This window comes from Harmonia axyridis, chromosome 6, assembly GCF_914767665.1.
Source record: "Harmonia axyridis chromosome 6, icHarAxyr1.1, whole genome shotgun sequence".
Taxonomy (NCBI): Eukaryota; Metazoa; Arthropoda; class Insecta; order Coleoptera; family Coccinellidae; genus Harmonia; species Harmonia axyridis.
This window is the reverse complement of record NC_059506.1, coordinates 22976143-22996953: the sequence shown is the minus strand read 5'-3', so window position 1 is coordinate 22996953 and position 20811 is coordinate 22976143. Positions and strand designations below refer to the sequence as shown.

General features: G+C 31.6%; 3 protein-coding genes across 4 annotated transcripts in view; 2 read left to right on the top strand and 1 right to left on the bottom strand.

Annotated features, from left to right (window-relative positions):
- Window positions 1-292: 292 nt before the first annotated feature.
- Window positions 293-13217, bottom strand: LOC123682984 (sarcolemmal membrane-associated protein). Of its 2 annotated transcripts, none has more exons than XM_045621857.1 (9): window positions 13074-13217; window positions 12342-12644; window positions 10848-11070; window positions 9536-9795; window positions 8032-8202; window positions 7793-7972; window positions 5086-5208; window positions 4815-5012; window positions 293-2861 (listed from the first exon to the last, which is right to left on the bottom strand). In XM_045621857.1, exons 2-9 carry the CDS (start codon window positions 12639-12641, stop codon window positions 2196-2198), a joined length of 2121 nt encoding a protein of 706 aa, XP_045477813.1. In that variant the 5' UTR covers window positions 12642-12644; window positions 13074-13217; the 3' UTR covers window positions 293-2195. The 2 variants fall into 2 exon arrangements, with proteins under 2 accessions (XP_045477813.1, XP_045477814.1); XM_045621858.1 differs by having other exon boundaries at window positions 12912-13178.
- Window positions 13218-13413: 196 nt separating this feature from the next.
- LOC123682991 (PRKR-interacting protein 1 homolog) lies at window positions 13414-14563 on the top strand. The gene is made up of 3 exons (XM_045621870.1): window positions 13414-13647; window positions 13728-13907; window positions 13966-14563. Exons 1-3 carry the CDS (start codon window positions 13537-13539, stop codon window positions 14308-14310), a joined length of 636 nt encoding a protein of 211 aa, XP_045477826.1. The 5' UTR covers window positions 13414-13536; the 3' UTR covers window positions 14311-14563.
- Window positions 14564-14887: 324 nt separating this feature from the next.
- Window positions 14888-20811, top strand: part of LOC123682985 (lissencephaly-1 homolog) — a 60025-nt gene continuing 54101 nt past the window's right edge. The window contains exons 1-2 of the mRNA XM_045621859.1: window positions 14888-15049; window positions 15858-15953. Coding sequence (XP_045477815.1) covers window positions 15916-15953 — 38 coding nt within the window. The 5' untranslated portion in view covers window positions 14888-15049; window positions 15858-15915. The remainder of the gene's footprint in view (window positions 15050-15857; window positions 15954-20811) is intronic.

Below are 20811 nucleotides of genomic sequence, written 5' to 3'. Positions count from 1 at the left end.
TTGAATTTTTTGAAATTAAGGAAAAATAAATCAATAACAAAAAAACATGGAAAATTTCACTCAGTGGTTCATTATTTCCTTTTACCTCATATTTGAAACAATTGAAAAAACTGTTCACTAAATGGAAAAGATTTCAGTCTTAGGTGGCTTTGACCTTAACAATGTCAGACTGATGTGACAACTACGGTACACTTCTTAATAGTTTAAAAAACTGTTGAATTTCAGATGTGAAAATAATTTTTTTCTCTAACGACTTGGAAGGTTTACTTGCAGTAATAATAATGATTCGAGATTAGTTTTCTGGATCTATTTAATAATTATGATATTGAGTATATACACATTCATTATGAACAAAAAATATACTATGGATATCACTATCAGGAAATGAAAAATAAAAAGATAAATACATAAATAATACAACTTTTCACTACATTCTGCTGATCTGAAAACTCAAAGTATTAGTTATCCTGAGCCTCAGACTTTAGAGCAGATAACAATATTCATTAATTTGTACAATTCAATCACAAGGTCATCTTCAAAATTTTTTCCTAGCCTTTAATGCACACCAAATTCTGTGAGAATTGAAGACAAGGAGACTTTCAAGCTGTAATCAAATTGAGAATCAGGAAACCTCATATTTTCAGTCTATTTTTTTACTACTTTAACTTTTTTACGAGTGTACAAAATGACAAACCTGAGAAAGGACATTTACTTCCAAAGAGACTTTCAAGTGAAGAACTTGTTGAATGTTCACTTACATGAAAATGTGCAAAATTTTGTTTCAAACAGCTGAACTGCCAATGTTTGAAAGGCGAAGTTTGTTGCCAACAATGGAAAATAGCTTTAGGAAAACACTCGCATACATAAGCAATAAAAGAGAAAACAATGTTAATTATTCTCATGTTTTATAAATAAAGTGATAAATTATTTTAAATTAGATAACATAAACATCCAACATGCTATATAAAATTATCACAACTAAAATAACATCAAAAATACATGGACAAACTAAAAATCTTCCTTTCTGATTTTCATTCTCAAAGATTTTTTCTTTGATGCAATAAGGCTCGTTTTTCATTTCAATACAAAAAGAAGCTAATACGTGAAGAAGCTAATCTAACTCTTCAAATGGCAATGAGATGATGAGCACAATAAGTTTGATCGATATAAATTATTAGAGCAAAAACGAAATAAAAGTCTAAATATAATATTGCAAGATTTGTGGTGTTCTGTGGAAATTTTTTCCTTTCACAAACATCATAACTTGCTATGATAACGTAAATGAGTTAAGCTGATATTCTAATCATTAATTAATGATGAAAAGAAAGAGCGATTATTATTGCCAACATCGTTAGAAACTTGGAGCTTTCTAATCATGGTCCTACTACAGTAAGCATCTTCAGAGGTTCCTCTGTAGGAGATTGGGTTTAATACTGGATTTCTCTGAACTGGTTGCTCAGCAATAAATGGCACTCGAACTAAACCAATCAGAAATGAAGGGGATAAAGCAAATTTCCTGACTCTAATGGAGAAAGTATTAATATCTTTACCGTTAAAAACAACCACTTCGGAGAAATCTAATGTCTACTCACAATCTACTACTCGGGTAATCTCTGAAAATGCTTAACCTTAGATGAAAAATCCACGAGACCATTGTACCTGGAATTTTCCAACTCTGTTGAACAACCTGGTTGTGAAAGCCTTCAGGATTATTTTAACATTTCAAATAGCATTGTAGTTGTATTTTATTCTTATTTCCAGTATGATATCTATATTTATCAGTCATTATCAAAATGTTGAATATTTGATTATTTTTTTGGAATATGTATTTAAAAAAACAGGAAATTATAATCACCCTTTTGTCCAACAAACTGGAGGCTGAAATTGAAATATTAGTCGAATAAGTTGTTGCTAGTACAGAGAGAACATAATTCAACAAAAAAGAATCAATATTTTATGGCAATGTTTGCAATGATTTTAATTATTCAATTCTATATCAAGAATGGTACATTCTCGATTCGAAATAGTGAATATAAAAATTTATAATAAAAATGAACAGTTTTATCGAAAGATATTCCACATTGAACACCTCTTAAATATAAAAAAATATAGCACAGCATACATCATGTATTATTTATTATTTTAATGAGAAACTCAAGTGAAAAATAGAAGAACATAAAAAGGATCGCCGTAAATCAGGAAAACATATTGCTCATTAGGAGATAAAGCACAATGAGCACCAACGGAGCAACATATAAGAAAGTCATATTATGCGAATGATTTTTAACAGAAATGTATTCTTTTTCGAGTCCTTTAATATCTTGCAAGAGTTTTACTTTCTCCGAGTTAACTTGAGAGAAACGTTCTTTTAATAAAACCAATTCTTCCTCTACCGCCACAAGTTCTTCATAGCTAATAACTTTTTCACTTGAAGACTGTTCCACAAGAGTAATTTTTTCTTTTTCCACTGATGGCTCAGTGAGCGAATCTCCAGCACCAATCTCCTTCGATGCCAACAAAAAATTGACCTCATTTTTTAAATCATAATTTTCTCTGCGACTTCTTTCCAAGTTCTCTCTACAGACGCTGAGTTCATCTTTCAATTCTTTATTGTCTGCCTCAAACTTAGACAGAAGTGTTTTCTCTTCCTCATACAAGGCGCTCACTTCTTCATTCTTCTCCTGGTGCGATTTGCAAAGTTGCTCTAATACTTCGATCTTCTTTTTCAATTCGTTCTGGGTAGATTGAAAATGATATTTCAGAGTCTTCGAATCAATATGATCCACAAGTTCGTTTTCTTTCTCTTCAATAGGTTCTTCTTCGTTTTGCTTTTCATTTTCCTCTGTTTCGTCCGAGCATTTCTGTAAGAAATTTAAATATTAATTCAGAACATAATGGATAATAATAACATAATGTTACATCCTTCATTTACTTTGCAATGCTTCATTTTGTCAGTTAATTTCAAGTGTTCAGTTGAATTTATATTCAGAGATTTGGTGTGGAACACTCCACACTTTTTTTTTAAGTATTTTAAGGAAGGAAAAATGTATTAAGTGTAATTATTTTTAATGAATTCAAATTTTGAATAGAAAAGTGATTTAGGAAACGTGGAGTGTAATAAACAATAAATATGCTCTACTGAATTCTAATGAATAAATGATGAACGTGTATCACGGTCGATGATACGTTAGATGTTTACGGAGAACAGAAAGCAAGAATTCATTTTAAGTTTGGTTTCTTAGACAAGAACAACTGCACTATTGATCTAAAATATTTTCAGTGCTGCGGTGTTGCCGCTCATGTCAAAAAGTAGTAGGTACTTGGTTATTCCAAATGGTACACCCTGTATATTATTGCATCATTAGATAGCTTTTTTGACGAAAATTTTGGCAATATGTCATACCTTGGTTGAAAACTCAATGGTTCATGAGTTAATGGGATTTTTATGAGAAAAATGGTGGCGATGAGAATTACCTTTTTTTTTTCTAGATTCTACGATCTTTTCCCCTACCTTTATTCGATGTCATAAAATCGAAAGTGACAGTTCAAAAAGATACAGAATTTTCCAAGGATTACAGTGATGATTTTTTTGTTTCAATTTGATATGGAACATTTTCGAGTAAAATTAATTTTTCTATTAAGCTAGCGGTAGAGGTATGAACTTCAAAACAATTTCCAGTGTTTTCTTGTACACTTTAGTGGTAAATATTTTTACCGCAAGATGGAGCCGCTTACCTCACTTATTTGCCCACCCTGTACAGTGCATCCCATTTTGAGTGAGACAGCTAGGTTTCTCGCTTGTTATTTAAGATAGAGCCTTGCGGTTTTCACATTCCCGCCCTACTTTTTCGTGAAACTCATGTTGGTCTAATCAGATTTTGCATAACTGTTTCCATTCAAGAGATACAGGGCAATTCAAGAAATTGATACTTTTCGGACACCTCCCTTATCTCCGAAGTTATTAGAAAGAATGCTGAGATAAAAACTATGTCTGAATCAGAATTCTGCGTAGAATCCAGTGGCGTACTCAATTTTTTTTTTTTCGGGGTATGGTATATATAGGTAGGATGTTCAGAAATGTTAAAAAAACACTAAAACATCAAATAATGATGATTTTTTCTGTTAACGGGCAATGGATTTCCAATATAAAAAAAGAATCAATTGGATAATTTTCATTTGTGATTTTATTTATAGTAGAGTAAGCAAACAAAGATAATACACTCATCACTAACATGAAAAACAGAACGTAGGTACCTACCTAATAGCAACAAATAAATAATACAAAAATTCATGAACATTGCATAATATCTTACAGATTAAACTGTTCAAATTGCTGTCCATTTTCCATTTTGAAGGGAAAAAAATAACGAATTCAACGAAGTAATTATATATAGGGTGTTCTATTAAAAAAAATATAGGTTTGTCTTGAATCTTCAAAGCCATACCCCGAAAAAAAAAATTGAGTACACCACTGGATTCTACGCAGAATTCTGATTCAGCTGAGTTTTCATCTCAGCTTTATTTCTAATAACTTCGGAGATAAAGGAGGTGTCCGAAAAGTATCAATTTCTTGAATCGCCCTGTATCTCTTGAATGGAAACAGTTATGCAAAATCTGATTAGACCAACTTGAGTTTCACGAAAAAGTAGGGCGGGAATGTGAAAACCGCAAGGCTCTATCTTAAATAACAAGCGAGAAACCTGGCTGCCTTACCCAAAATGGGATGCACTGTACATAAAATCCCATGATGACTAAGTCAGTGCTGTTTCCTATTTTCCCATGAAGTAATAATTTAATTTCTGACTTATACTTACATTATGATCATCCTCAGGTACATCAAATTTAACACCTTTTTCTGATTTTTCATTTTCGGCAACTGACAATTCGATTTGGATTTCTTGGTTCTTTGAAAATTGGGTAGTCTCACTATCATCCAAATAAATGGTGCCATTACTTTCAGTTTCAGAATGGTTACTGTATTCATCATTCTCATCATCCATACCCGAACCCACCTGCAACAAGTACAAATTAACATTCTTGAACGGTATTGAAATTTCATTTTTTATGAGGTTCTCAATAACGTACAGTCAGGTTAAAGTCATTTTGTTGGTCATTGCTGTTGTCGTTATCCGTATCTTTCTGTTTTTCATTATCAATCTCTTCCTTAATTTTCTTCATTTCATTTAGTGGATTTATGTAACTATGTATCTGGAAAAATGAAATTTATTTAACAGTCCACAAACGTGGCACCATAGACATAAAATAATATGGACTGGGTGAGAGATAATTGCTATCAGTATATTGTGACAAGGGTAGAATAGTTAATGGCAAAACATTGGTTTCGTGAATTTATTGTGTGTGTTCTTTGTGGTGATTACCGATTCTTAAACGATATACTAAGTGTTTGTTGGTACCTTCTTTGTGTGCAGCTTATAATTGAGTTGTAAGATCGGGAGTGAAATTTCATGGGTAAGTAACTATGACTTGATATAACATATATTTTCTTGAGTAAAGGATATGTACACTTTCGAAGCATAAGGCTGAAATGTCCTGCCATGTTAGGAAAAGTACCACTTTCTCTAAAGTCAAGTTACACTTGTAGTTACATGATAACAAATATAAATTCAATTATATATAAAATTGTTCATATACTGAACTTTCTGAAAAGTCTGGAATAGACATTAAAAAAAAATTTTTTTTTCAGATAGGACTCAATGGAATTCGCTTTTTACTGAAAGAAATTTTGGATATCATGAAAATCATTCATTTCGCTATTTCAATACTCTTCTCATTCAAATGAATAAATATTGCTCTCAAGAAAAAAATTAAAAACGCGTTATTGTCATAACCAATTCGTATATTTTGCCATTAATTATTCCATCCCTCACAACATCTCTCTCTCTCTTTGATAGTCCGCAAAACGTTGTAAGTAGAAGCGAACATGTTATTATATATTTATACATGGCACACAACCCAGTGTCTAGCTGTTGGCGCATCAAATTTCTACCAATTTTGGAAAATACATTTGAAAAAATAACGAAAATTCGCCTTGAAATTTTAATTGTATCAAATATCAACCTTTCACAGTTTGGATTCAAGGAAATAGTATACAACAAGTGGAGAAAGTTCAACTTTTCTCATGAGTGTGGAAGTTTGTGGCACAAGCCTGAAAGACAAGTTCCGCAAGCACACGATTGATAAAAAGGACTTTCACCACAAGGTGCACACCATAATTTTCCTACAACTGCACCAATTCAAATAATACCAGTAATGTACTTGATTCAATTCAAAATGGCCTTCGTTGACAGTATCTACGCATTTCTTGTGTTTCCATAGAAACTTTTCTAAAGCCCAATTTCATTGGTCTATCAAGGGAGGTGTGGGCCTCAGAGTGATAAACATAGATAGAGGAAGCATATGTCATTTTCAGTAAGCAAATTTTGTCTCCAACATAAACTTTCAAATATGACATGAAGCACGCGGAAATGAAAACATACCAATGATACGAATTTCACTCAATTCGCGAGTTTTTCCACAAAGAACGCACTTCTTATGTCCAATAGTGAATAAACGTTTCATATTAACTCAAAATATATTGAAATAAATATCTAAAGATATCAGAAATTCAGAAAACAAGCTTCAAGCGCGCAAACGACGTGAAACAACCGATGACATTAGGAGAGCAAAAGTTGCCAAACCTTGGATTTCAACAGGTAGATACAGAAAAGAATAAATATTCTGCTTATTATAAATTCGACAACTAGAAAAAATATCGGATTCCAAATATTCAAATTTGCATATTTAATCGGGAATCACTCAAATAAATATATTTCATCAAATATAATATACATTCATAATGATATAGTATAATTGTGGATTTGAAAATATATCACAGTCTGACAACGTAATCTAACCATGTTGGGGGCATGTAAAAATTCCGTTTTCTCCCTCTATCTATGTTTATTACTCTATGGTGTGGGCAAAGTGCCGTGAGGAATAATATTTCTCACAGTACGAGCAATAAGTTTGAAAAAATAAGGAATGTACGGACTTGAAGTCAGTAGCTTTTGAGCACCTTTGGATACTACATAACCAAATACCGGGTGATTTTTTTCTAGTTGAATCAGTTGAAAATCTCTGAAAGGAAACATCCAATATAAAAATGTTTCGAGTAAAAGGTTGATGGTTTTGAGGTAACCTTGCTAAAACTTCTTCAATTTACTTCAACCTTGTGTGGGGACAATCAAATCTCATTTCTATTTTAACCTATTTGTTGATTGTGTTTGTAATTTTTGTTTTTTTTTTCAAAAGGCGATTAGAGTTAGTCGCTTCGTAATCTACACCACAAAATTAGTAAGTCTGGAATATTTTATCCGGTTCAGAGCAGTATTGGTTAAAGTAAATAATTACCAAAAATTCAAAAGTTCGGCACGAACAATTTTTCACCGAATTTAAATTTTCTATTTGAACAAACCTAACGTACTCGTTTCATTAATCATTCACATGAAATTCCAACGTAAATCGTATTTTTTGCTGTAGAATACGGATCTGCTATAAAAAACAGGGGTTTCCAATTAAAATTTCAGAGTTTACCCCTCTCTCCATAAGGGTGAAGTCAATGGAAGAGGTAGTTGTATTATGCCATTCATTATAAATCCGCACCAAATCATGCAAGAAAAACATTCATTTGTCTTTCTTTCTTCCATACAAAATAGATTTTGTTATCTCCATCTATTTAGTAGTTTCGAAATGACAAGAACAAGCATGCAAAAATTCTGAACAAGTTACTAACATCAAATTCTAACATATTATTACTGGTAGTAATATCCTTATTATAGAATTTTAATTTTAAGGTACTCAGTTCTTCCTGTTTATCATAAAGTTGTTTTTGTAAGTCCTTGATTTTGGGCTCAAATTCCTTGCGCAACTCTTCAGTTTTCTTCTGCTCTTCCATGAACTTCCTCAATAACTCCTAGGACCAAAAAATAATTGAGTGAACAATTACTCTGTAACCTATTACTTCTTACTTACATCTATTTCTTTATGTAAATCCTCAACCTGTATTTTGGCAAGGTTAGTTTCTTGTTGTAAAATATTTTCTTTGATTTCCATTTCAGAAACATAAGCAACTGCATCTAATTTTTCATTATGTAGTTTTTCCAATGCTTCTATGGCAGCGACTTGATATGCAACATTATCATCCTAAATGATAAAACAACAGTGATATATATCTTTAATTTCAGGGAAAAAAAATCTCCATTGATTTCCTTATGACCATTCATTACTTGAGTACAGCTTTGATTTGTTGGATTTTTGTCCATCCCGGATATCAGAATAACTATTTAAACACATGACAAATCCATGATACTATTATCGTATCAAATAATAACTTTTTCAGAAAATTCTGACAATTCCAGAAAGCAGAGAATCTATCAACATGGCCAACCTGAGTCTCATAATATTATCTAACTCTACGTTCTATGATTGACAGCCAATCTAAACTGCTGTTAACCTATATTCAGCAAGGTAACATCGATTGTCAAAGTTTCACAAGGAAAATACAATTCATCATCTTCTTCCCCTTTAACCACGATAGTGGCTTCTATGGGTCCGCTCAGCATGTACCCAGATAAAAATACAAATCCTGAGATAGTATTATCTGACTGATTTGAATTTTTAATTATGGAACTTTGACAATCGATGTTACCTTGCAGAATATAGGTTAACAGTATTTAGGTTCATAGAACGAGGCGAAATAACATTTCATTACTTCACAAAGGCTATTCTACATTTTGAAAATGTGAAAATTATAATTTTGATATGAAATTTCTGGTATTTTGACATTCAAAAAACGCATGCGTCAGAATTTAATATAAGTTTGTGATTTCAGCTGAAAATAAACATTATGCAAATTTGTTCAAATATACAAATTTCATTTGAAGGAGTCCATGGTAATGAGGTTTGTGATTATAACATGCTCTTTAAATTTTCAAAATCAATTATGCCACCTTAACGAAAGCCCAAATTCTGGCATGATATGAAAAGCTGATGGCAACCCTCTACTTGTGATACAAGAGCTCGTAAAGAATACTCAACAATGATTAATAGCAAAGCAGAGAAAAAAATTGTAAATTTTGATTATGTATTTGGTAAAATTTTAAATGCAATATTAATCATCACTTCATTTGTCGGCCATAAGTGATATAAGTGAAGTCTACAAGAATTATTCAGAATGTTTTTCATCATGTTTTTGACAATTATTATGTCCACTTTTCAATTCACAATCGTGTGTGAACAATAGATTTCGAGCATACACATGAAAATAAATTGAGGAGGCCGAAAATTTGTTGAGAGGGAGTTGCAATTAGAATTTCTTGTTCTGGGTTGGCTACAAAGCAGGGGTGCCATCATTATACCTCCTCTATACTATTGCAATATTTAATACATATAAATATTTTATACATATCTTATAACTTTGGAAATATGTCAATGGCAAGTTTTTAAGAATCCACTCAGTACATAAATTTAAACTCACTTGGATTTTGTTTAGTTCTTGTTTGCACCTGTCCTCGGTCCAATTCTTGTTGGCCTGTGATAGCTGAGTTTCTAACGTAGCAATTCTGGATAATAACCTTTCTTCACCAACATAAGCAGCCCAACAGCTACTAGTGGCAGTTTTTGCAGTCTGCAACATAGACTGAAGTTTGGCAAGTTTTTTCTGCAGGCATTGTTCACGGTCACTAGCATCTTGAATGATTTGATTCAGTTTGTACAGTTCATCAAGAGGCACCATTCCTACAATCGAAAATTAACTACAACTGAAAACATAATGACTGACAATTTGAAAAAAAAATACAAGTAGAGCATAGATTTGGAGCACTGAGATATCAAGATTCAGTTGAAATATTTGTGAGAATTTCATTGTATCATGAAGTTTGGTTTGATAACATCAACAAAGAAGAAAGTGGAAATGAAATTATAGACCCATGGGAATGGTATCGAATTACTTAGCATTTTGTAAGTGTTGAAATTAATTCTTGTGAATATATTTAGGTCTTCATTGAAAGTGTGGGAATTTTTTATACAAGACGGTGGATCTTAACAAAGGGTCCACAAATGAATTTTGCTTTTGAGTCTATCAAAGGTAGGAAAGATTTGTGATCACTTTTGGTATGAAAAAATTGATGATCTCTCATTTAAATTTTTTTTGCAAATTGCAACAACTTTGATTTTGTCTGACTTTTCTGCTTCTATCCAATTATCCAATTTGAATGAAATGCTTTTCCAAATTTAGGTGCATTTTGAGCATATATAAATGTGAAATTCTTAGGATTTTAATGTTTCGCTGTTAATTAATTTGAGTTCACTTTAAATTGATGCAAATTGTGCATTCACAAAAGAGAAATATTTCATGTTCTACTAGTCCAATTTTGTTGTAAATTACTTCTTCTCAGAAGATAATAGTGCATCAACACAGAAAATGAAAAATAATGTATTGTGCAGGGCTACTCCCATTCAATTCAATTCGAATTCCTTTATTCTTCATTAGTTACAATCAATAAAAGAAACAACAACAATACAATTGTTTGAGCAGAATGAATATTCAAATAAAGATGCACCTAGGCAAAAGCCCGTATGTGCAAAAAAAAAAGGAAAAAAAAAAGACTTTACTTCAAACTGCACCAGAACATTGGCATAGTATTTTGCTTTATAATTATCTGAACAAACACCTTAATAATTAATTTACACTCTGTTTTGGTTAGTACTCATACCAAAAGAAGGAAAGTATCAGAGAAGGTGATGCCTGAGACCCTGATTAATTTGTAAAATTTTTTCAATTAACATACCGTGTTTATTATTTTCTTCTATACTGGGACTAGCTTTGGCTTCCTTTCCATCTGGCAGATATAACTTGAGAGTAGCTATAATGCAACCATGGGTAACTTTTCTGTTATTTTCCACAACATCGACGCCAAACTGTACAATATCACCTGAGCTAACTTCATGATGATCTGTGTCTGATGTTAATTTGTGGTTATTGACAAATGTTCCATTGCTGCTTACGGTATCCTAAAATATCATAAATGATAAGCATATTAGTTTTTATAAGGAATAAAATTGCCCAATTTTTCCCTTTTCAAAAATATATAACATGATATATAAATTTCTTATCAGACTATAAAAATCAAATCAGTTTTACATGCCAAATCAGCCAAGTGCCTATCTATGACAATATGTGAACTTCAGATAATTAAAATATTTGGTGGCCACTAAGGTCTCCGGATTTAACATCTTAAGATTTTTTCCCTTTGGTCACATTAAAAGAACAACATTTATTAATTTGAAAATGTTGAAAAAATCTAACGGTGTTAAATCCGGAGATATTTATTATCTGAAGTTCACAGATTATTATAGATGGACACTTGGTTGAATTGTCATATGAAACTGAAACTTTTGATGGTTTTTATAGTTTAATAAGAGGTTCATATATCATGTTACATATTATTCAAAAGGGAAAAATTAAGCGATTTTATTTGTTATAGAAATTGTTGGTTCACAATTAAAAAAACACAAGTTTGTATTATAAATTCAAAACTAATGGCAATAAAAAATACATTATTACACCAATGGATTCTGCTAAAAAAAATCCCTGTAGGATGTGTTTGTTTCATGTTAATAGCACCAATAATGAAGAAGTTATGAGAATTTTTCATTTCACGCCATTCTCCATTATTTTTTTAATGTTTCGGTCTCTACTTGACGGAAATTCTTCCTAATATGATTAAAAAGTATAAAAGAAGTATTTCTGCTTATATTTATTGATTACACAACAACAATTTTTTCGTCAAATTATCTTTTGACTTCTTTAGGTGACTATGGTAACTAACTCTTCTTACAATATCGGTCTCACTAACACAAATTGAACAAAAAAAAAAGAGAAACGTGACGAAAAGAAGGTTTGTTTTGGAAATTCCCTAATTTTACTAAATTTCAGTAAATTTTCTCTTAAAGCTTGAAAACAGTTGAATTTATGAGGTTGAGGTGTTCACCAAATTAATTCTTTCAAAAATTGATCCCAAAAATGTGCCATTCATTTTTATCTAGCTCAAAGAGGTTCTGAGATCCCCTCACTAGATAACGAATTTGGTACATCCGATACAATACATACTTAGGTTTTTCACAATATTAAAACTTTCATTACTCATGTAACTTGACATTATCTGATGCAATTCGGAATGGAATAAATTCATTTTTCAACATTCTTTGATTCAGGCAAGGATCAATAATATGAATGTTATCCTTCATAGAAAACCAAGTTGAGAATAATCATAATTTCTCACCTGTAAAAAAAATTTTCCATTGTCATACCACAGTAGAGCATGGTTCCTGGACAAAACTTTACAATCAAATATAGCGTTATTTGCCTTGGCTCTAGCTCTAGCCACAGAACGTCCTATTTTAACAGGTTCATCTAACATAAGAGTTCGATCCTGAAAAGGGTGCGAATTTTGCCTGCAAATGAGCACTGCCTTCGCTGTCATTTTTATCTCATTGTTTGGTATAATCATCTCCATCTCAGTCATTACAGGGGTAGGAAATGTTGATACATATTTTGCCCAATTATCACTAACAACAACCATTGCCTTCAATCAATAAAAATGATATATATACTTAATAGTCATGTAATCTTGTAGTTTATCTATTAACATAAATAACAATAATAAATTATTAGACAAACAGTAATTTGAAGTGCATCTGAAGAATGGCATTCCATAAATTTGGTGGTTTCAGAAATCAATGAATTTGGAAGGAAAATTGCCACTACTTTATTTATGACCATATCAATCTACACTTCAGTATTACATCGAATTAGCAGGTACGGAAAATGATTAGTTGCAAATATAACTTACCTATGGAACAATTGATGATAAATATTTCATTTGAAATTGAATGTCATAAAACCAAGTAGGTGTGAAAGATAATAAATCGAATTCTAAACCAAATAAATTTCATTCATATTCTTTTTTCAATAGTTAGTAAAATATTGCGTAACGTAATCAAACTTAACTTACATATTTACAGATATCAAGAAGGAAATTTTTGGATTTTTATTGAACTCAAATCTATTTGACATTTCCTTTTGATTAAAATGCAAAAAACTAAAGCATTGGAACTTGGAAGGATGAAGATTATCGAAAGAGAAAGCAAATGAAATTATTTCTATGTTCCTTTGTTACAATTCACAAATAAATAATAATATTCACTTGAAAATTTTTTATTATTGACTTAAGAAATGGGTATATTCAATTGCATAGTCACTAATGCTTTCGTTTATCAAAATAAGTATCACAGTCCAAAAAAATACCAAATTTGAAGCACATATATAGCATAGAGTAATAATAAATAAATTCTGTTCTGTGGTGATTGGTGAATGAGCTTCGGAGATAAACAATCTCAATCTCAATAAACAATATTCAAAACGAATTTCTAAAGATAAAATAGATGTGAAGGAGTTGTAAAACGTCAACAATAAAAATGGATATAGATAGTGATGAAGATGTCATTAAAGAAAAACCAAAACATATTATTATTAAAAATTCTACTGATTTACAGAGAATGAAACTCGAAAAGTTGATGAAAAATCCTGTAAGTACTATTTCTTTCGTTTTACAATTGCATATTGAACTTTTGGGGCTTCCCTTCAGAATAATATTAGAAATTTTCAGGAAAAACCTGTTGTAATACCAGAAAAACCTAAAGCGAGAGGTGTACCAGCAGTTCCAGATTTTGTAAGAAATGTTATGGGTTCTAGTGCCGGGGCTGGTTCAGGAGAATTTCACGTTTATCGACATTTGAGGCGGAAAGAATATGCCAGACAGAAGTATATGCAAGAGAAAGGAGAAAGGGTATGATATAATTACTTAACTTAACTTAAAGTATTCATAAATTCTAATAAATTTCTAGGAACGATTGGATGAAGAATATCATAAAAAACTAGAAGAGAATCGACTTTTAGCAGAAGCTAAAACTGCCAAGAAGAGAGCAAAGAGATTGAAGAAAAAGGGGAAAAATAAGCAAAAAGGAAAAAAAATTAAACTTCAGAAAAATACTTCAGATTCAGAAAGTGAATCAACTAGTGAAGCAGAATCTACAAATGAAGATGAGAACAATGGTCAAAGTATCATAAAAGAAACACCAAAAAATGAATTAAAGGAGGAAATTAAAGATATTCAAAATGAAAGTGATTTAGCAAATGAAGATATACATGTATCTTCAAGACGAAGTGATGAAAATAAAGATGATGAATAATTGAAAATCTGAAAATGATTACAGAAATGAAAATTTTGTAACAAAAATTTTCTTGCTTGGCGTCAATTATGTCTTCTTTTAAGTAAGATACTGAAACATCAGCTCTTTTCACAGAATGATTTTTAAAAATAATTGCGCTTTTCAGCAACAAATTATGATTAGTTGACAAAGAAAACACTGTCCTACTATTCTCAATAATTTTATCAATTAAACATTCTATTGGAAGGTATAAATATAACTTATTTTTAAATAATTATTTGTTTTTCATTATATTATTTGAGTAGTAGATACGCCTCATATTTCCCAGAATTGTTTACTACGATACATGCTATTCTATTGATTCTGAAATATTAGTAGTAGTAATATTTGAATTTTTCAACCAGTATTCTCAATTATCACATAAACTCATTCAAAACAATATAATTATTACCATATTATCAGAGATAAGCTTCTCCCATTATTACTGAATGAACTAAGAGTATATTGGCAACAATGACAAATGTCAAGAAAGTTCATCGAATCACACCCTCATTTCAATCTGTCAAAACAATCCTTCACTTGTTCTGTGTTCTTCATCCTTATTCTATTGAACTGTCGCGCAATCTCTCTCTATTCTATAACAGTTCGAGTTCGGTTTCCAAGAAGCTCTTAACTGTGTTCTGTAAATCTGTAGGTTTATTACGTGGTAATATTGTGTCTTTCGGTGATTGGATACAATTTACAGCAAAATTAATAACTTGTGAGTATGAAGTTATTATTTTTTACAGTTTCAGCTCTGTAGTTTTTGTTTTTTCTGTTTTGTTACGGATGACAATTTCACCAACATGGCTGAAGGGTATTCATTATTGATTTTTGGGATGGAAATTCCAAGAAAATGTCTGGAATATTCCCAATATTTTTTTTATAATTCTATCATCGAACGCCCGCGTCAGCTGTCATGAATTTATATCGATATGGTTTTCAAATATGCAAATTTTAACTTGTTTCTATAGATGGTAATGGTCAGGTATTTAAATCAAGTTTCAAAATAAATGTTTTTTCTTGTTCAGAATGAAACTATGGTTGGATGTTACTATGCTTGAAGAGCCAATTCAAAAAAGTTGAGTGTTGTAAATCTTCAATGTAAACATTGAGGAATAGTTCATCACAATTTCCATTGAACAGTTTCAATTTTCGTACACTAGCTAAACTTGATTTAATTTTTTGCATCCTGTAAGCACTTTGAAACACCTGTTCATATGAGTAATATAGGTGTTTAACACTTGAAATGTATTCCCTAACCTTGACTTCATTAGTCAATGTTTTCAATATCTAGATGCACTTTTCATTGCATTGAATTGAAACCAAATATTTGAAAAGTTCATAAGTTTTGATCAATAAAATACTGTTTTGAATTCCTAAAATATCAAATATATTTCAAATTGCCACTCTTCTCAGAATTTGCAATTCATATGTAGGTTCGGGTAATTTTTGATCGCATGGAATTACCACTTGCTTATATATAACTTTTTTCACTATTTTTATTTGATTATCTGTTTTTATTTTAGGGAATGCTAATAAATTAAAGTGTTATTAATTGACAAAAGAGCCCCGGAAAAATTTATCATGAAAATGGTTCTGTCTCAACGCCAGCGAGAAGAGCTGTGAGTAATACATATTTTTACAATTGTTATTATCAAAATTGGTCTCATTAATGTAAATCCTCGTTTATGTATATTGTGTGTGATGTGCTTGGCATTGAGTATTGTTTATTATGATTAGTGAAAAAAGTTTACTTTTTAATTCTATTAATAAGAGATTCTCTGAACATATATTCTGAATTGCGTATATTTGTACTGAGGATTACTAAGATGACTTCTTCAATTGATAATGGATGTGTCTTATTGTCCACTTCGGAAAAGTATATTCAACATGTAGAGAAACAAGAGTTGAATCAAATGATTTATTTTGAATTCGTTATGGTCTAGATATTGAGGTTTAATCATTAATGTTTTCTCAGCAAAAGTGCAAATGTGTAAGGTGAACTACTAGGTTCACAGTCCAAAATTATATTCATTCTTCTGCATGAATTTGCGATTTTTATATTTCTTAATCTTGTTTGTTTATTCTGATAATGAGTGTTGAGAGCTTCAATTTTTGCACTGTTTCACTGAATATGTTTTCCTACTGGTGTCTATTTTATAGACAAATAAATAGCATCATGATGTAAGTTTTTAATTTCCCAAATATATCTTTAATGTAAAATCCAATATGTTGGTATGAACATGTGTCTGATGTTCTGTAATGAATTAGATTATCAGCAGCGTGGGTCGTAATAGATAATATTTTAATGAGATCAAATACCTATAACTTAATTAAGTCAACAGTGACAACAGAGACTTTATAATATGTTGAGGTTAGGTAATATTTACCCTACTTTTTCCATAGAAATATAAAATGCTCTAACTTCGGTCTTTATTGGAAAACACATTCATTATAGGTAGTTAATGGTTGAAATTTTAGTTCTTGGGATGAAAGGAATCGTATCCAAATTGATTATTTGATCGCCAGATGTTATGTTTTAATTTGATTGAAGCCTGACAAGTATATTCATTAATTTTTTGGTGTGAAATTGAATATTATTTTAGGATGGAGAATTTAATGTCGTATTATGTTATGTAAGCAATAATGGAACTATTCTTGAGTTATGTACTAATTTCATTGGAAAGTTATTGATGAAGAATTTAATGAAATAGGTATATAAATTCAAAGGGATTTATGGTATTTTAACTAGGACTGCACATTCATCTTTTGACTTGCTTGATGTGAATTGAAATGTGCCACTGTTTTTAATGTTTTCATTATTTTGATTGCGGTAGATCTCATTGAAGTTCAGATGTGGTTTTTGTTGAATGTCGTAAGACATTTTCCACAAATTTTGAGTTTATGTGATCATCAAAAACGTTTAGTTTAATTATTTTTATAAGGGAACATTGTGTTATCTTGAAGATTGCCTCATGAAATGATATCCTGTAATGATATACTTCTGTTGTCCCATTCATTCAGTAAAAAATAAAGAAGTGACTTGGCACCTTGCAGATTAGCTTGTTTTTGTGTAATACAATACGGACTTGTCCACTGTTTTGGTATGAGTTACCGGTATTCTTTAGCTTCCCCGGAAATATGCTCTAGGATTACATTTGAATCCTTGGGAACGCGATAATACCTAAACCTAATTGAACTCTGATCTTTGGAACCCGCGTCACTTTCTAAAACGCTTCAAGCAAGTGTGCAAATCGAACGGTTGTGATGATTGGAACCTGATAATGCGATGAGATGCACTTGACATTACCTCGTTGCAATATTTGGGTTGAGAACAACTCAGCCTCAGGATGTGTTGTATTGTTCACGGATAAAAAGTGGTCTTCTAGCTTTTAAACCGAGACGAGAGACTTCTCTAACTACTTCTTACAACCTGTTTACGAAGTTGATGCGAAGAAAAAAGTGTACCTTTCGCACAATCGTTTATTATCTCATATGATGGAAAAAAATTCAAATTTTATGGTTTTTATTTTTCCTTACATCATACGCTGTCTATACTAACTAGTATGAATAAAAAATTATATAATGAATATCACGTCACGGGGTTTGAACCTAGATTCTGATATCCAAATAGAAATTCAAAAATTCGTAACTTGGAAACTGCGGAGGCCAGGATTTTGCGGTGTTCTATTGAATTCAGTATCATCGTAGTAGCACTTGTTTAATTTTTATAATTTATACTGACCAAGTTTCCGAGGAATGATTGTAAATTTGATTTCTTCAATTTTAACCTTGAAAATCGATCGAATTCTCCAACTTTTTTTTTCCGTATATAATAATAAAATAACGAAGAAGATAATTTCTCTTTAAATTAGAATAAAATTATCGAAAAAACCCGAATTGAATTCCTGGCCAAACAACATATATTATACACTCGTAAATATACCATCATAATACCATTCATTGCGTATGGTTTTAATTGCAAAAATCGATAATCTATATCTGAACCAACTTAACCAAATTCTTTTCGAATCCTTTCACTTTCAACGGAAATATTCGGAAGAAAGCAAACCTTCCACAACATTAGGGGCCCCGAAAACTCTCCTATAACTGCCAATTAATTATTTTTAACAAGGCCTATCCGACAGGTACATTTAAAGTTCTAGGTTATGTCACATCAGAAGTCGTTTATTTATTTATACGCCGACCGCATATTACGGTTATGCGAAGATTGATACACATGACGAAGGCTTTCACTTGTGTGAATTTTAATTGCGTGGGATGACGAACTGGTCTAGAACAATGCTTCGAAGGTCTGGCCTCTGACATTTGCCGGCGGCTAGGCGAGTCTTTTGACAGCGCGGACTTTTCAAATCGTCCCATACACGTCATATAGTTGACATTCAACGAAGCAGGATATTTTTCGCACCCATTTGCATCTACCCTTAACATTTCAAGTGGGATTTATTAATTGAGGAACAAACAGAGCGGTCGTCTATCCAGAAACTGAACCCCGTCAAACTCTGCTCGGTTTATGTGTTTTTTTTGCAAGTTCGGTAAAATGCTAGAACTAGAAATTTTTTTTACTGTGTATCAGTGGCCACGCCAGTATTCATTTTAGGTATAGGGTTTGTTCAAGTAACCCCCTTCTTTTTATACGAAGAATTGACTGAAATAATAAAAAATAGAGGTTTTAATTTGAAAATCTTGAGTTTTGTTGAATTTGAATTGTCCAAGTTCATGAACTTCTGATGACCACCCTGTACATTTTTGGTCCAAACCGCAAACACTCATATAATACTCGGTATTTGCAGAAACGTAAATGAAAAAGGTTTTTTTGAAGAAAACTTTTTCTGCAGAAATATTCAAAAATATTGCCGAAATTGTCATCAAAAAAACTTTCTGATGATGCAAGAATATACTGGGTGTGCCATTTAAAATAAGACAGTAGTGGTCTGTTTCCGGTATAACTGGAAGTTGTAGAGATCTGAAAATAGTTTAGGGGAAAAGATCATTGTCTGAAACCCCAACATGAAAGTTTCACCACAAAATTATGATTAGTTTTCCATCGCGGTGAATTACTCTGTATAATTTATTTAGGGGTTTACAGCTTGACTTGATATTCAAGCTACTTGACTGAATATTCAAGCTACTTGATTTGGTATTCAAGCTACTTGACTTGAAATCAACTCAAGTTCAAGTCAATTAGTAGTTTTGCAATGTGAAGTCAAGTACTTGATAAATAAATACTTGACATTGAGTTGATTTCAAGTCAAGCTCAAGTCAAGTAGCTTGAATATCAAGTCAAACCGTGAACCCCTAAATATGCTGAAATCTGTCTGAATCTGAGATGTTCTACCTACAAGGTATGGCAGAATGAACGTATTTGCCACAGAATTAGAGAGAAAAAATCCCTTTTCCCTTTTGGGCGCTAACATTCCCTAAAAAAGAAAATTACTCGCAGTTGGTAACATTGAACGAACCGTGATATTTTTTTCGATCCTCTGATCAGAACGCACACGGACTGTCAACGGTGCCAATCTGTTCTAATATCCGATTGTTTTTTTTTCTCGCTTCGTGTTGATGAAACTATACATAATATGAAGCCGGAGTTTTCGAGGTTGTGTGACGCTGCCGCCGCGACGGAAACTCCGCGAAATTCATTCTAATTATTTCGTATCGTTCGGGGTCGATGATTCATCCGTATCGTAATGCAATCGTTACAGTCCGCTGAGGATTCTTTCTTCGAGTTATGATATGGATTGGCGCAACTCATTTCGTCAAACTCGGCCAGACGTTTTGAAATTGAAACGCGAAAGGTGGACGTGAAAAAGGTGCCAAAAAAAAGACTGTAGCTTTTGGTTCGTTATTTCTGATGATAAACAAAGGTTTATCATCAGAAATAACGAACCAAAAGCTACCGACTCTTTTTTGGTCGCCTTTTTCACGTCCTTAAATTATAATTGAAACCATTTTCAAAAACATTTCCTTCAATAAGATATTAAGTTTTTCTACAAGCACCAATTTTGTGAGCGATCTCACAGAGGCCTAGGACTCTTATAGGAGAATCTGGATGGAAAACAATGAAACATTTTTGACTGATACTAATTGAAGCTGGAAAAAACTTCAATCGAATATTCAGACCAAAATTATATTCATTGATTATATCAAAAATTTACAATTTTACAATTTTTTTTTCTCAAACATTTCCAAAAGTCTATTATTTGAGTTTATAAACCAATAACTGAAGGGGTCTGTGCCTAGGAGTGTATAAGAAATGGTATTATCCAAGGACAAGCTATAGGTTGTTTGGGAATTAGACATTCAGGTCTATTTTAATTTTTTAATTTTTCTACTAAAAGGAGTCTAATATGGTTTGAATTCTTAAGCGCTGCTATCTTATAAGTATATACTTATAATGAATATGTATGGGATATACATTTAAAATCACCAATTGAACGGATTAACAACAATCCTCTC

What these genes read in the sequence shown, in the direction of transcription:
- LOC123682984 (XM_045621857.1), bottom strand. Translation starts at nt 12,641, where the DNA reads ATGGTTGTTGTTAGTGATAATTGGGCAAAATATGTATCAACATTTCCT. An exon ending in AGAAGAAAATAATAAACACG is followed by an intron (nt 9,796 to 10,847) that starts GTATGTTAATTG and finishes TTTCGATTGTAG; the next exon opens with GAATGGTGCCTCTTGATGAA. An exon ending in ATTTACATAAAGAAATAGAT is followed by an intron (nt 7,973 to 8,031) that starts GTAAGTAAGAAG and finishes TTTTGGTCCTAG; the next exon opens with GAGTTATTGAGGAAGTTCAT.
- LOC123682991 (XM_045621870.1), top strand. Translation starts at nt 13,537, where the DNA reads ATGGATATAGATAGTGATGAAGATGTCATTAAAGAAAAACCAAAACAT. An exon ending in AAAAGTTGATGAAAAATCCT is followed by an intron (nt 13,648 to 13,727) that starts GTAAGTACTATT and finishes AGAAATTTTCAG; the next exon opens with GAAAAACCTGTTGTAATACC. An exon ending in TGCAAGAGAAAGGAGAAAGG is followed by an intron (nt 13,908 to 13,965) that starts GTATGATATAAT and finishes ATAAATTTCTAG; the next exon opens with GAACGATTGGATGAAGAATA.